This window comes from Dama dama, chromosome 9, assembly GCF_033118175.1.
Source record: "Dama dama isolate Ldn47 chromosome 9, ASM3311817v1, whole genome shotgun sequence".
NCBI lineage: Eukaryota > Metazoa > Chordata > Mammalia > Artiodactyla > Cervidae > Dama > Dama dama.
In genome coordinates, this window is record NC_083689.1 from 40,923,586 (window position 1) to 40,941,083 (window position 17,498).

The window sequence follows — 17,498 nt, forward strand, 5'->3', positions numbered from 1 at the left end:
CAGGCACTGAATCAAAACTATAATCAAAAATCTTCCAATAAACAAAAGCCCAGGATCAGATGGCTTCACAGGTGAATTCTACTGAACATTTAGAGAAGCGTTAACATCTATCCTCCTCAAATTCTTCCAGAACACTGCAGAGGAAGAAAAACTCCCACTCATTCTATAAGGCCACCATCACCCTGATACCAAAACCAGATGAAGACATCACAAAAAAAGACAATTATAGGCCAATATCACTGACAAACACAGATGAAAAAATCCTCAACAAAATTTTAGCAAACAGAACCCAACAATATAGTAAAAGGATCATACACCACGATCAAGTGGGGTTTATCCCGGGGCTTCTCCAATATACACAAGTCAATGTGAAACACCATATTAATAAACTGAAAGATAAAAACTATACCATCATCTCAATAGATGCAGAGGAAGCTTTTGACAAAATTCAACACTCAGTTATAATTAAAAACTCTCCAGAAAGTAGGCACAGAAGGAACCTACCTAAACAAAATAAAGGCCATATACGACAAACCCACAGAAAACATTATTCTCAATGTTTAAAAACTAAAAGTATTTCCACTAAGATCAGGAACAAGACAAAGATAATCACTCTCACCATTATTCAATGTAATTTTGGAAGTCCCAGTAACAGCAATCAGAAAAAGAAATAAAAAACATCTAGATTGGAGAAGAAAATAAAACTCTCACTATGTGCAGATGACATGATACTATACATACAAAATCCTAAAGATGCCACCAGAAAATTACTAGAGCTAATCAATGAATATAGTAAAGTCACAGGATATAAAACACACAGAAATCCCTTGCATTCCTATACACTAACAATAAGAAAGAGAAATTAAAGAAACAATTACATTAACTATCACAACAAAAAGAATAAAATACCTAAGAGTAAATCTACCTAAAGAAACGAAAGACCTCTATGCATAAAACTGTAAGAAATGATGAAAGAAATCAAAGATGACACAAACAAATGGAGAGATATAACATGTTCTTTGATTGGAAGAATTATTATTATGATAATACTACCCAAAGCAATCTACAGATTCAATGCAATCTCTATCCAACTACCAATGACATTTTTCACAGAACTATAACAGAAAATTTCACAATCTGTGTGGAAACACAAAAGACCCCAAACAGCCAACGCAATCTTGAGAAAAACATACCTGGAGAAATCAACTTTCCTGCCTTCAGACTATACTACAAAGCTACAGTCATCAATACAGTATGGTATTGGCACAAAAACAGAAATACAGGCCAATGGAACAAGATAAAAAGCCCAGAGATAAACCCACACACCTATGGGCACATTATCTTTAACAAAGGAGGCAAGAATATATACAATGGAGAAAAGACAGCCTCTTCAATAAGTGGTGCTGGGAAAACTGGACAGCTACATGTAAAAGAATGAAACTAGAACACTTCCTAATATCATACACAAAATAAACTCAAAATGGATCAAAGATTTACATGTAAAGCCAGAAACTATAAAGTTCTCAGAGGAAAACATAGGCAGTACATTCTTCAACATAAATTACAGCAAGATCCTATTTGACTCACCTCCTAGAGTAATGGAAATGAAAACAAAAATAATCAATGAGACCTAATTAAAATTAAAAGCTTTTGCACAAGAAAGGGAAGATTAAACAGTTTTAAAAGACAACCCTCAGAATGGGAGAAAATAACTGCAAATGAAGCAACTGACAAAGGATTAATCTCCAAAATATATAAGCAACTCATACAGCTCAATATCAAAAAATGAACAGCCCAATCGAAAAATGCACAGCAGAAACAGATATTTCTCCAAAGAAGACATACAGATAGCTAATAACACATGAAAAAGTTGCTCAACATCACTTAGAGAAATGCAAATCAAAACTACAATGAGGTTTCACTTCATACCAGTCAGAATGACCATCAACAAAAAAACTACAAACAATAAATGCTGGAGAGGATGTGGATAAAAGGGAACCCTACCGCCCTCTTGGTGGGAATGTAAATTGATACAGCCACTATGGAGAACAGTATGGAGATTCCTGAACAAACTAGTAATAAAACTACTATATGACCCAGCAATCCCACTACTGGGCAAATACTCTGAGAAAACCACAATTCAAAAAGACACAAGCACCCCAGTGTTCACTGCAGCACTATTGACAATAGCCAGGACAGGGAAGCAACCCAGATGTCCATCAACAGATGAATGGATAAAGAAGTTGTGGCACATATATACAACGGCATAATACTCAGCCATAAAAAGGAATGAATTTGAGTCAGTTGTAGTGAGGTGGACGAACCTAGAGCGTGTTACACAGAGTGAAGTCAATCAGAAAGAGAAAAACTAATACTGTGTATTAACACATACACATGGAATCTAGAAAAATAGTACTGATGAACCTTTTTACAGAGAAGAAATGGAGATGCAGACATAGAGAATGGTCTGGGGAATGGAGAGGGTAGGACAAATTGAGAAAGTATCACTGACATATATACACTATGCTTATTCACACAGTCCTGTCCAACTCTATGCAACCCCATGGACTACAGACTGCCCGGCTCCTCTCTCCAAGGGGATTCCCCAGGTGAGAATACTGGAGTGGGTTGCCATGCCCTCCTCCAAGGGAATGGAGAGGGAGAGACTCAAGACGGGGGATATATATATAAACATATATATATAAATATACACATGAATTCATGATGAATCAGTCATATATATATGTGTGTGTATATTTATATATATATATATGTTTATATATATATCCCCCGTCTTGAGTACGACAGAGACCAGCACAACACTGTAAAGCAATTATTCCTCAATTAAAAAAAAAACACCAACCAGCAAAAATGCACCAAAACTATACCAAGGCATATAGTTTTCAAACTGCAGAAAATCTAAGATAAAGTGCTGAAAAAACCCATAGGGAAAAAACACCTTACCTATAGAGCAACAAAGATAAGAGTTACATCCAACTTCTCAGAAACCACGCAAGCAATAAGAAAGCAGAGTAAAATATTGTTGAAAGATGTTCTTTAGACAGAAGGAATATTATCTAGATCAAAAACTCAGACCTATATTAACAAAGGAAGAATACCAAAGAAGGAATAAGTGAAGACAAAATAAAAACTTTTATTTTCCTTATTCTTTCTTTGTTCATAGTCTCTAATTGAAATGACAATAAAGGAAATAGCTATTTAAAACAAAACCACACAGTTGCTTCAGCCTAGATTAAGAGGTGACACCGGGTGTGGGGTTCACATTCTGGGTGGCCAACTGCAATGCAACCTCAATGATCTGGGGCTTGTCTATGATCCTGGCTGTGTGGTTACCCTTCTCCATAATCCCAATAATCCATACCTGCTGGCCTTCACCGTATTTGGGGGATTTTATCTCTGCACAGAACTGAGCTACTTGCTCACAAAGTAAACAGATCAGGAGGCCTCTTGACATCTCCAGACAGGTCCCATGCATAAGGCCAAACATGTTTCCACAGACCTTGCTCACAGCTGCCATCCTGGCCAGGATAGGAAGATTATGAATCACAAAGGACACCTTGTTTCTCTGTTTGGCCAGGTTCTGTGCGTGGCCCAGAATCCCAAAGCCTGTGATGTTGGTGGCCACATGGGCATTGAATGTATACACGAGTCCTGCCACTGTCCTGTTGAGCCTGGCCATGTTCATCATTGCCTTCTGGTACTCCAGCTCCACATCCTCCTGAGGGACCACTAGCTTGATTTTATTCCATTTCTCAGGAATGTCCAGCCACTGGTGCATGGCCATGACCACTTGCATCCCCAAACGTTTTGTCAGCACAAGCACACCCAGCACTGCATTATCTGGCATGATAAATTCATTGGGGTGGCAGACAGTTGTATCCACAAAAATCCATGGGTTTAGCAATCCAGGGGTTTAGCTCTGTTTGGCCACCCATTATAGACATTCCCACCTCCTCTTCTGCATCTTTAAAACCCTGTATATTTAGGGGCATTACTTTATCCCTTTCCCTGTTGGTCATTTTATGACTGATTTCAAGAAGCATCAGCATGTTGTCACATTCTGTGCCCCCCATGGCACAGAGGTCACTGAGGACATTGGGACAGGCTATCCTGCCCATCATATAAGGGTCAGCAACCAGCGGCTAAATGTAATCTGCAGTTTGAACCAAGGGAAGACTGCCATGCCTCAGAGGAAAGACACAAGTGTCTATCCCGATGCCAAATCTTGGCATATCCGCTACAAGAAACTGCTCTTCTTCTTGGAAATGGTTCTCCTATAAGGACTCCAGCAATTTCTGCAATGACATCTTAGAGCCCTTTGAAACCGGAGCCCTTCAGTTAAGTGAATCTGGTTAACCAGAAGCTGTTGTCCAATTCATAACTTTCCCGATTAATGTACTCCCACTTTGGACATGGTTCTTGAGCCCACACACCTCACAGTTGGGCTCCTCCCCTCCCTCTCCTATGAGGCGGGTTTCTTCATAGATCCACCTGTTTACTTTGCATCCTCCACCACCTCCCACAAACAGGACTCTGTCACTCCCACAACGTACCAGGCATGGTACCTTAACAAATTTAAAGCAAGAGAAATCATGCAATGTCTGCTCTCAGACCACAATGAAATTAAACTAGAAATCAATTAGAAAAATAACAGGAAAATCTCAAAATAAATGGAGATTAAACAACATACTTTAAATAACTCATGGCTCAAAGAAGAAATCTCAAGAGAAATATAAAAATACTTTGAATCAAATGAAAATGAAAACACAACTTATCAAAATTTCTGGGATGCAGCAAAAGCAGTGCTTAGAGGGGATTTATAGCATTGAGTGCATACACTGGGAAAAAAGATCTAAAATCAATCATCTAACAGCATTGAGTGCATACACTGGGAAAAAAGATCTAAAATCAATCATCTAACCTTAGGGAACCAGAAAAAAACAAGAGAGACAGCAAATTAAATACAAAGTAAGCAGAAGAAAAAATAATAAAAACTACATCAGCAATCAATGAAATTGAAATTGAGAAGTGAATAGAGAAAATGAACCAAAACAAAAGCTGATGTATTTTTTTAAAAATCAATAAAATTGATAAACCACTAGCTAGGCTGACTAAACAAAGAGAGGACATAAATTTCTAGTATCAGAAATGAAAGAGCGGACATCACTACAGACCTCTTGGAGATTAAAAGAATAATAAAGGAATACTATGAATAACTCTATGTCCACAAATTTGATAACCTCAACGAAACAGACCAATTCTCTTGAAAGACACAATCTGCCAACATTCACATTAAAAAAAAAAAAAAAAGACAGTCTGACTATATCTATTAAAGAAACAGAATTCATAATTAACCTTGCACAACAAAAAGCAACAGGCCCAGGTGGATACACTATTAAATTTTACCAAATATTTAAGTTCAGTTCAGTTCAGTTCAGTCACTCAGACATGTCAGACTCTTAGCGACCCCATGAACCACAGCACGTCAGGCATCCCTGTCCATCACCAACTCCCAGAGTCCACCCAAACCCATGTCCATTGAGTCGATGATGCCATCCAACCATCTCATCCTCTGTCATTCCCTTCTCCTCCTGCCCTCACTCTTTCTCAGCATCAGGGTCTTTTCCAATGAGTCAGCTCTCCACATCAGGTGGCCAAAGTATTGGAGTTTCAGCTTCCACATCAGTCCTTCCAATGAACACCCGGGACTGATCTCCTTTGGGATATCTCGTTGGATCTCCTTGCAGTCCAAGGGACTCTCAAGAGTCTTCTCCAACACCACAGTTCAAAAGCATCAATTCTTCAGCATTCAGCTTTCTTTATAGTCCAACTCTCACATCCATACATGACCACTGGAAAAACCATAGCCTTGACTAGATGGACCTTTGTTGGCAAAGTAATGTCTCTGCTTTTTAATATGCTGTCCAGGTTGGTCACAACTTTCCCTCCAAGGAATAAGCGTCTTTTAATTCCATGGCTGCAATCACCATCTGCAGTGATTTTGGAGCCCAGAAAAATACTCAGCCACTGTTTCCACTGTTTCCCCATCTATCAGCCATGAAGTGATGGGACCGGATGCCATGATCTTCGTTTTCTGAACGCTGACCTTTAAGCCAACTTTTTCACTCTCCTCCTTCACTTTCATCAAGAGGCTCTTTAGTTCTTCTTCACTTTCTGCCATAAGGGTGTCATCTGCATATCTGAGGTTATTGATATTTCTCCCGGCAATCTTAATTCCAGCTTTTGCTTCTTCCAGCCCAGTGTTTCTCATGATGTACTCTGCATATAAGTTAAATAAGCAGGTGGCAATATACAGCCTTGATGTACTCTTTTTCCTATTTGGAACCAGTCTCTTGTTCCATGTCCAGTTCTAACTGTTGCTTCCTGACCTGCATACAGGTTTCTCAAGAGGCAGGTCAGGTGGTCTGGTATTCCCATCTCTTTCAGAATTTTCCACAGTTTGTTGTGATCCACACAGTCAAAGGCTTTGACATAGTCAATTAAGCAGAAATAGATGTTTTTCTGGAACTCTCTTGCTTTTTCGATGATCCAGCGGATGTTGGCAATTTGATCTCTGGTTCCTCTGCCTTTTCCAAAACCAGCTTGAACATCTGGAAGTTCACAGTGCACATATTGCTGAAGCCTGGCTTGGAGAATTTTAAGCATTACTTTACTAGCGTGTGAGAGGAGTGCAATTGTGTGGTAGTTTGAGCATTCTTTGGCATTGCCTTTCTTTGGGATTGGAATGAAAGCTGACCTTTTCTAGTCCTGTGGCCACTGCTGAGTTTTCCATATTTGCTGGCATATTGAGTGCAGCACTTTCACAGCATCATCTTTCAGGATTTGAAATAGCTCAGCTGGAATTCCATCACCTCCACTATCTTTGTTCGTAGTGATGCTTCCTAAGGCCCACTTGACTTCATACCAGGATGTCTGGCTCTAGGTGAGTGATCACACCATTGTGATTATCTGGGTCGTGAAGATCTTTTTTGTATAGTTCTTCTGTGTATTCTTGCCACCTCTTCTTAATATTTTCTGCTTCTGTTAGGTCCCTACCATTTCTGTCCTTTATTGAGACCATCTTTGCATGAAATGTTCCCTTGGTATCTCTAATTTTCTTGAAGAGATCTCTAGTCTTTCCCATTCTATTGTTTTCCTCTATTTCTTTGCATTGATCGCTGAGGAAGCCTTTCTTATCTCTCCTTGCTTATCTCTTCTTTGGAACTCTGCACTCAAATGGGTATATCTTTCCTTTTCTCCTTTGCTTTTCGCTTCCTGTCTTTTCACAGCTATTTGTAAGGCCTCCTCAGACAGCCATTATACAAATTCTCTACCATCTCTTTCAGAGGATAGAAGCAGAGGGAATACTACATAAGTTATTCCATGTGACCACATTAACCCTAACACTAAAACTAGACAAAAATGTTACAAGAAAAGTACAGACCAATATCTCTCATGAACACAGATGCAAAACTTAACAAAATATTAGCAAATTGAACCTAACAATACATAAAAAGAATTATACACCAGGACCAAATGGAATTTATCCCAGATGTGCACACTAGTTCAACATTCAAAAATTAAGTAACATAATGCAATGCATAAACAGAATGAAAAAGAAAAAAAAATCACATGATCATATTCAACAGATTCAGAAAAAGCAATGGATAAAATCACTCATCCATGATAAAACCTCTTGATAAATTAGGAACAGAGAATTTTCTCAATTTGATGGAGAATAATCTATAAAAAAAACTTATAGCTAACATCATACTAAAAGGAAAAAACTCAAAGCTTTCCCATTATAAATAGGAAAATGGCTACATAATGGCCCTCTCATCACTCCTTTTCAACACTGTACTGGACATACCAGCTAATGCAATAAGACAAGAAAAGGAAATAAAAGGCATTTCCTTCAGACAAGGAAGGAAAAAAGTAAAACTGTTCCCAAATCACACTATCATCTAAGTAGAAAATCCAACAGAATCAACAAAATTCCTAGAAGTGACTATACTAAGGTTATGATATACAAGAATAGTAGTCAATCACATTCCATATACCAGAAATGAACAAGTGCAATTTGAAATCTGATGCTTTCCAGGTGGTGCAACGGTAAAGAATACATCTGCCACTGCAGCAGATGCAACAGACACAGGTTCAATCCCTGGGTCAGAAAGATCCCCTGGAGTAGGAAATGGCAACCCATTCTAATATTCTTGCCTAGAAAATTCCATGGACAGAGGAGCCTGGTGGGCTACCGTCCAGGGGTTGCAAAGAGTCAGGCACTATATGCACACATGAATTTGAAATTTAAAACACAATACCATTTACATTGGTAATAAAATAATGTACAAGATCCATATGAGCAAAGCTACAAAACTCCGATTAACAAAATCAAGTAAAAATTAACTAACTAAAGGGATTCCATGTCATGGGATAGAAAGACTTATATAATGTCAACATACCAATTTTACAAACCTGATCTGTAGATTCAATATAATCGAAATTAAAATTCCAGTATATTTTGTAGATACAAACAAACTCATTCTAAAGTTTATATGGAGAGAAGGAAATGGCAACCCACTCCAGTACTCATGCCTGGGTAATTCATGGACAGAGGAGCCTGGCAGGCTACAGTCCATGGAGTCAGAAAAAGATACAACAGAAAAACTAAACAACAACAACAAAAGCAAACCACCTACTCCAACCAATGCAGCCTGCCAGCCTGGGGTATCCCATGCCCCACCCCGCCACCCACCAAATTAAACATTGGACTAAAATGAAAACACTGCTTTTGCTAAGACATCAGTGAAACGATTTGGATTAAGCTGAGTGATTACATCAGAAGGAAGGTATGGTCATCTGGAGAGCTGGCCAGTCCCAGGACATGCTCTCTGGAGTCTGCTTGTCTCCCAAGAGAAACATGGTCTCAGACAAAGGCACTGATCACTGCTCTGCCTCCATCAGGTCCACACACACATGTGTCAGCTTGAGATAAACTCATATCAAATACTTCTTTCACTCACTGAACCTGAGTATGATGGTTAATATCCTTGTTTGAATAAAGACTAACCCACTTAGTGGTTGGATAGTCTTACAAAAGTCACTTAATTGGTCTCAGCCTGTTTCTTCTTCCCTAAAACGGAAATAATCTTAAGTAGAGCTACCAGTTCTTAATGTTCAATAAATATTTATAAAGCCCCCACTATATGCCAAGTATATGGTTGAAATTTTTTTTAAGATTTTGCATGTAAAAAGAAGCTGATTCCAGTCTGGCCCAGAGTAAACCTAATTTTCACTACTAAGAATGTGTCTCTTCCACACTCCATAGGCAATGTTCATTTGTCAGCCAACAGAAAACCATCAGCAGCAACTTTTGCCCCCAGAATTGTAATATTCTGTTTAAAAAGTGTGGTCTCCACATCCCTCCCTCCTCCCCAGAAAAAACAAAAAAAAAAGAAAAGTGTGGTCTTTTTTTTTCCCCTTCTGTACTTAATAGAGCCTCATATAATATCAGAACTGCAAAGAATCTTAAAAGTCATCCAGGCCAGCTTTTTGCCTACCTGGCCAGGTGGCCCACCCTAACTTTGGACGGCTCAGCTAGTAGACAATTCTTTCTTGAAACCAAATCATCTTCCCTATGGTCTGTGTCCTAGTTCTGCTCTCTAAATCATCTCAGGAAGAAAGCTGCATTTTCTCGTCTCCCTTATAACAGTCCTTTTTGTGTATGTAGAGACCTCTTTCACTCCTTCATCAGAAATAAATCTTTTACCCAGGCTCAGATAAAAAGTAATAATAACTACTTCGATTTAATTTCTTTTTCAAAGGAAACAGTGCCTTTATTAAGATGATGGGAATTGTCTGCCCACTTAAATCTTTACATATTTTATTAACTAATATAAATTAAGGCGTTCAGAATGAAAAAAGTAAAAGTTTATATGGAAAGGGCAAAAGATCTAGAATAGTCAACACAATATTGAAGGAAAGGAACAAAGCAGGAGGACTGCTGCTACCTGACTTTAAAACCTACTATACATAAAGCTTCTTTACTGTCTGAGCTACTAGGTAGTGCTAGTGGTAAAGAACCCACCTGTCAAGGCAGATTAGAGACCTGCATTTGATCCCTGGGTCAGGAAGATCCCCTGGATAAAGGCATGGCAATCCACTCCAGTATTCCTGCCTGGAGAATCCCATGGACAGAGGAGCCTGGTGGGCTACAGTCCATGGGATCGCAAAGTGTCAGACACAACTGAGTGACTAATACACATTCATAGTTGAGGCAGGAGATAGATGGGCCCCAAGTCAGCTATCTACAACTGGCCTCCAGTTCATACCTCCTAGGGTCGGTCATTCATTACCAGCCCCCGTTTACATTTCCTGAAGTAAGAGACATATGGGCTCCAGGACTACATATTTATGACTGGACTCCTGTCTATATTTCAAGATCTATACCTCAATATAAAAACCAACAAGAACAGGGTAAATAACTGGATATTGGGCAGTTTTAGGGCAGGGACAGAGTGGGACTAAAACCTGTTAAAAGATTAAGAGGTCACACACTCCCCCATCCTTAGGGCAAAGGAGACACTATGCATATGCAAAAATCCTTCATGGGGTCAAAAGGGCAGGGGACACCAGATCAGAGTTAGGCCTTGCCACCCCCTTCCATAAGCCTTTTCAGTGGGATCCATCTTAACTGAAAGGTCTGTGCACACCCAGGGGAGGGTTAGGACAGGTCAAGTGTGGAAAAAGAAACCAGATAATTGGCTAAAGAAGATTAGGAAGAACTGTCCTATATAAATGACTTAACAGCCTCTTTTCTGTGCTCCTCACTATGGGGGATGTCCACACCCCTTCTCTCCAGGTGCATCTCTGCCTTGCTTCTATCTTAACTAAACAAACTGTTTCTCTGTATGCTCTCCCACTTGTTCTTATGCTATGTCTCTAATAATAAACTTTATACCTGCATTTACAGTTTTTGTCTCCATGATAAATGCATCTTTCACTAGGGGCAAAGATCCAGGAAAAAAAATAGCCTCTAGCCTTTGCTGGTCTGGATTCCTGGTTTTCATCCACGTTGCCCAGGTTCAATTCCTGGGCAGGGAATTAAGATCTCACTTCACGCCACTGCTCACTGCTGCCTCATGGAGATCATAGTGATAACCACCTCTAGATATACCACAATGATTTAGCAAAAACAACAATTATGGTTAATTTTATAAGGCTGAGAATTATACTTTAAATCACCTAAATTCAAATGAATAGTGAAAAAATTCTGCTTTATCTTCAATGTTTTGTAATAATCTCAGCTAGTTAACATACATTTTAACAAGTTGACTGAAATACTTAAACATCTCACATGACATTAAAATGCAAAAATACAGTCATTATTAAATAACTTCACAATTGAGTAACAAAGTCAGAAGAGAAAAAACTTCCAATAAATAATTTTTGTGATATTGTGATTTATAATAATATATACTGAATCTTGGCACCTGACACAGAGCTCCTAATAATCCTGGAATTTCCTAACAACTCCTAACAGCTCCTAACAACCAGAATTTTCTAAATGAAAAGAGCAATAAAGGTATCTTTTGTTATTCATAACAATTACCTTTTAGGCACACCAGAGATTCTATTAATGAACTTACTTTTGGAAAGCCCCTAAGGATTGGGGCTGGTTGCCAGGGGAACCAACCAAGTTGCTAGAGGATTAGAACTTTCATTCCAACTCCCTAACCTCCAGGGAAGGAAGAGCAACTGGCTGGAAGTTAGACCAATCACCAATGAACAATGATTTAATCAATCATACCTGTATAATGAAGCCTTCATAAAATACCTGAACTATAATGTCTGGTCAGTCTCCAGGTTGGTGAACATGTATAGGGACTGAGAAGGTGACATGCCTGGGTAGGTCAAAGAGGTCCCAGGTCTCCTATATCTTGCCCTATATCTTAATCTGGCTGTTACTGAGTTATAGCCTTTATAATAAAAGTGAAAGTGAAGTTGCTCAGTCATGTCCGACTCTTTGCGACCCCATGGACTGTAGCCTATCAGGCTCCTCCGTCCATAGGATTTTCCAGGCAAGAATACTGAAGTGGGTTGCCATTTCCTTCTCCAGAAGATCTTCCCAACGCAGGGACTGAACCCGGGTCTCCCGCATTGTTGGCAGACACTTTACAGTCTGAGCCATCAGGGAAGTCAATCTGGCTGTTACTGAGTTATATCCTTTATAATAAACCAGTCATCTAATAAGTAAATGTTTCCCTAAATTCTGAGAGCCACTTTGGCAAATTAATTGAACACAAAAAAGGGGTCACAGGAACCTCTGATTTATAGCCAGTCAGTCAGAAGCACAGGTAACAACCTGGACTTGCAACTGTCATCTGAAAGAAGGGGAAGTCACACAGAACTAAGCCTTTAGCTTGTGGGATCTGACAGTGTCATATTTCCGTAAACTGTAGGGCACCCAGTTTGGACAGTTTGTAGGGCAAAGAGTTGGAGAACTGCTTGGTGTAGGGGAGGAAAAAAAACCTTACACATCTGATGACCAGAATAAAGTGCTGAGAGTAGAGGAGACACACAGAATTTTAGTGATCAAAACAGTAACACCATTATTGGAGCCACTAAGTGATTTTCTACGTGTTATCTTCATTTTATTGATGAGGTAACAGCAGTAGGCTTTAGTGGCTTGACTAAAGTCAAGCTTCCATAGTAAGTGGAAGCAGGGGTTCAAAACCAAGTGTGCCTAACTCTGAAAGGGCACATTCTTAATTTCAACATGCTGCCTTTAATAATCAATTGTATACACTCTAGGTAACTGTGGTCCCCACAAATTTTAATGGAATCCAGAATTAACAAGAACCACACACATTCTTATTCAGAGAAACCCCTTCTTAATGAAGAAACTAGTGTCAATTCTATGACTGTTGAAACTTCCAAACCACTCTCAATACAAAAATGAAAACATACGTGCAATTTTTCTTTTAGCCAAACACTTTGCTCTATTTGACTGTTTTGCCTTCGTTTTCTGCAATCCATTTTCCTCCTTTGGCTCCTGCTGCAAAACAAGAAACATGATCAGGTTGATTGCCATTAAAAGTAGTACTCTTTCTACCCTCCTCTACAGCTAACAGAGGCTACTAAACCTCTAAAGAATCAGTGTTTTTGTAAATGTTTGTAAATGTTTTGTAACATTTTTTGTAAATGTTCAAAGAAAACATCAGAAAAAGATCTTTATGGTAGAAAAAGAAAAATGTAGATTCAGAACCAATAAAAATAAAAACTGTAATATACAGATATAACTATGTCATATTCAAGCTCATATAAAAACTGGCCTATCTGTAAAATACCAGCAAAGTATGCACCCAAGTTCAGAGAAAGCTCGATTCAATGTTTTAAAGTCAGTAATAAAGTTTAAGCCCAGTGCATACTCACTTCTTTTAAATCAGTACTTTAAAAAGCAACAGAACAGCCAAGGAAAAGTATGTAACATATTTATCAGAATAAATAAAGGGCTAATTTTCCTTATATATAAAGAGCTCTTACAAATCAATACAAAGCATCCTCCCATTGGCAAAAAATACGTTAAGACACTTCACAGAGGAACATACACAAAGAGCTTGTATGTATATGGAAATGCAGTTCACAATTATGTAGGTATCTTTTTTTAATCTATACCAATGGGAAAAATGAAAAATTTCATAAAATATTTACTGTGAGGAAACAAGTACCATAGATTGGATAAAATGGATGCAAATCACTATTTTGTTCACCTGGAACTAATATAGTGTTGTGGGTAAATTATACTTCAATTACTCTGTGTGTGTGTGTGTGTGTGTGTGTGTGTTGGGAGAAAATGAATCAAAATGCTAATGGTGGTTATCTCTACAGGGTGGGAATTGTGGGTGGTTATCATTTTTTAGTTTAGGCTTTTACATGTTTCAAACAATCAACAGGTATTGCTTGTAAAATTAAGATAAAAACAATAAATGTCATTAAAAATAAAAAAAAAAAAGAATACAGGCGAAGGTGATCCCATAAATATATAACTGGGATCTCTGAAGAAGAAAACAAACAATGAAACAAACTAACATTAAGATTATAATAAATAAAATTTACAAGGGAAAAAAGGCAGAGAATGAGATGGTTCGATGGCATCACCAACTCAATGGACATGAGACTTTGAGCAAGCTCCGGGAGTTGGTGATGGAGAGGGAAGCTTGGCGAGCTACAATCCATGGGGTCTCAAAGAGTCAGACATGACGGAGCAATTGAACTGAACTGACATATTGAAAGTTCACTCTGACCAATCAGTTTCCTAACACATACACATAATATACCTATCTCACCCTAAAGAAAAATTCTTAGCATTCAGACTAACAAAAAGGACTAGTCACTTACCAAAAAAAAGGAAAATAAATCAGACTTATCAAACTTAACATACAAAGCAAAAATCAAGAAGGCAGCATTTTAAAGAAACTCAAGGGAAAAGAGAAAATTTTAAACCAAGGATGTTGGATCCCATCAAGCAGTATTTCAGATAGCAAGACTATAGAAAAACAGTATCAAAAACTTAACAACTTAGGAAATAATACAGTCACAAGGCCTACTTGACAAATCTAGTAAAAATCAAGCACTATTCAACTAAAAAATGATTAGAAAAATCTGGCAAAAGAATTGATAGTAAGTATTTAACATATTTAATTTTAGAACTAAGACTAAAATGAAAGTAGAGATAAGAATAGAAAAAAAAGTGTAAATATATGCAGAAATGACACACCTAATATATGAGAGAAATCAGAAATGGAAAGTAAAATAAGTTCATTTTCTATTGCACGCACTGTAAGTGAAAGTCAAAGGATACTATTTACAACTGACAAACCAAACTATAGAAAGCTAAATTTTTAAAAAAAAAAGGAAGGAACTATGAAAAGCATTTATATACTCTAAAAAAAGATATACCAAAATATATGCCAAAAGCAGAGTCAAAAATCAAAGAATATAGAAAAAGAAATAAAATTAATATAACAAAAAATTAAACTCAACGCTATATATATATTTAAGAGACTGAGTTATAACAAAGTGATCCAGAATGGCTGAAAATGAAAGGTCTAGAAGATAACAATAATTGTGTATGCATGCTCAGTCACTTAGCTGTGTCTGACTCTTTGTGACCCTGTGGACTGTAGCCAGTCAGGCTCTCCTGTCTATGAGATTTTCCAGGCAAGAATACTGGAGTGAGTTGCCGTTTCCTCCTCTAGGAGATGTTCCCAACCCAGGAATCTACCCTGCATCTCCTGCACTGGATTCTTTACCACTGAGCCACCTCTCCATACATCCTCCCAGAAAAACCACAAAACCAATAGGGCTTCCCAGGTGGCACTAGTGGTAAAGAACCTGCCTGCCAATGCAGGAGTCGCAGGAGACCTGGGTTCCATCCCTGGGTCAGGGAGATTCCCTGGAGGAGGAAATGGCAACCCACTCCAGTATTCTTGCCTGGAGAATCCCATGGACGGAGGCGCCTGATGGACTACAATCCATGGGGTTACAAAGAACTGGACATGACTGAAGCGACTTAGCATGCAGTAAGAACCAGAAATAACACCACCTATGACCAACACCTTCAACATTATTAGGAGACAAAACATACCACAGAATTCAAATAACCAGTGAGCAGAGAAATAGCAAATTCTAACAGAGTTCCCAGTGCTACTGCAAATCTATGAGTAAATAGAACAAAGAAAGAGAAGGCTTAAGAGACTATATGAAAAATAAGAAAAAGAGATGAAAAACTTAAGAACACAGACAAAACTATCTTCAAAATCAAAATGTCTGACACTAAGACAAAACATTGGTCCAAGAGGTGGTATTTCACATAATCAGCTACATTTTAAAGGGCTTGAAAGTGAGAGGAACAAAAGTGGCAACCTCAAAGATGTACTACCAATGGAAAAGAGGGAGATACACAAAGAAGAAATGGTACTCCTCAGATTTCATAAAAGAAAGGAGGAAAGAAATGACAGGTCCTGAAGGAAAAAAAAACATGCCAACCTCTCTTCTAACATCAACAATACCATCCATAAAAGAAATTAAAATGAAGTACACTGAAAAGACAAAAGGGAAGCTTTTATCCAGTAAATACAAGAATAAAAAAAGAAATTTCAAACCAAGCAACTATAAAACAGAAAGAGAAAATATAAATAAAAACATTTAAGTTTATGAATATTCTCCTCTAATCATCAACCCAGAAAAGGAAATTAACACATCCCAAACAAATTTTAAAGAATCATCTACAGATTAAGAAAAGCCTAGAATCAGAAAACTCAAACCATAAACCAACAAAAAAAGGAACAAATAAATTGAAACTTCATAAAACCCAAACTGAAAATAGATAAAACCATCTCAAAAAAGAAAAATGGGGACTTCCCGGTGGTCCAGGAGCTAAGACTCTGAGCTCCCAATGCAGGGGGCTCAGGTTCGTTCCCTGGTGGAGGAATTAGATCCTACATGCCCCAAATGAGAATCTGCATGCTGCCGCTGATCTGGAATGCTCCACACTGTTTTCCATTGTAGCTGTATCCATTTACATTCCCACCAACAATGCAAGAGGGTTCGCATTTAAAAAAAAAAAAAAGGGTCTCCAAAGGAAAACAGATTCAAGTAAAAATCTGAAACAGCCATTAAAGAAATACAAGAAAACAATGAGAAAATGAAAGGAATAACCTACAAGATACACTGTTCTGAGAAAAGAACAAGATGCAAATAGATATGCAACATTTCACATAAAAAGCAGAATTAAAAAAAAAAAAAAAAGGCAGAATTAAGAAAACATGAATGGGGACTTTCCTGGAGTCCAGTGGCTAAGACCTGCGCTCCCAGTACAGGGGGCCTGGATTTGATCCCTGGTCAGGGAACTAGATCCCTCAAGTCACAATAAAGATCGAAAATCCCATGTGCCACAACTAAGATGCAGTACTGCCAAATAAATAAATATTTAAAGAGAGAGGAAAAACATGAATGGGCTTATTTTTGCTTTAAAGCAATGTTGAAACAATAAAAAAAAAATTAATGAAATTGGTTATCAGTGGAGTGAGGGATGTGGAATAGAGTGTATAGAATGGAGAAGCAAGATAACTTGAGTATATCTTTCTCTATAGATTTAATTTATTCAATAAAGCAATTTTCTACATAGTGCAAAAGATCAACAAGAATGGGAAGAAAACAAAGAACCAATGCAAAAACAATCAGTTGGATGGTACCTTTTAAAGTACCTCAGTGACTTTATTACATATAAATAATCTAACCACATCAATTTAAAAAAGAGATTCTCAGACGGTATAAAATCAGAAACCTCAGACCGTGTGCTACCTGCAAGAAATCCAAATAAAATATAAACAAATACCTAGGTTAAAAGTTAAAATACCAACAAATGGTGCTGGAAAAACTGGATATTCACAAGCAAAAAAGAAGTCAGA

The 17,498-nt window shown here is 37.9% G+C and overlaps 1 protein-coding gene and 1 pseudogene across 7 annotated transcripts in view; both read right to left on the reverse strand.

Annotated features, from left to right (window-relative positions):
* Positions 1-17,498, reverse strand: part of UIMC1 (ubiquitin interaction motif containing 1) — a 120,016-nt gene that overhangs the window by 72,512 nt on the left and 30,006 nt on the right. For 5 of the 7 annotated variants that reach the window (XM_061150991.1, XM_061150994.1, XM_061150993.1 and 2 more), the window contains exon 3: positions 12,994-13,081. In XM_061150991.1, the coding sequence (XP_061006974.1) occupies positions 12,994-13,081 (88 nt within the window). The remainder of the gene's footprint in view (positions 1-12,993; positions 13,082-17,498) is intronic. The other 2 variants (XM_061150995.1, XM_061150990.1) reach the window with 1 other exon arrangement.
* On the reverse strand, positions 3,254-4,395 carry LOC133061327 (selenide, water dikinase 1-like; annotated as a pseudogene).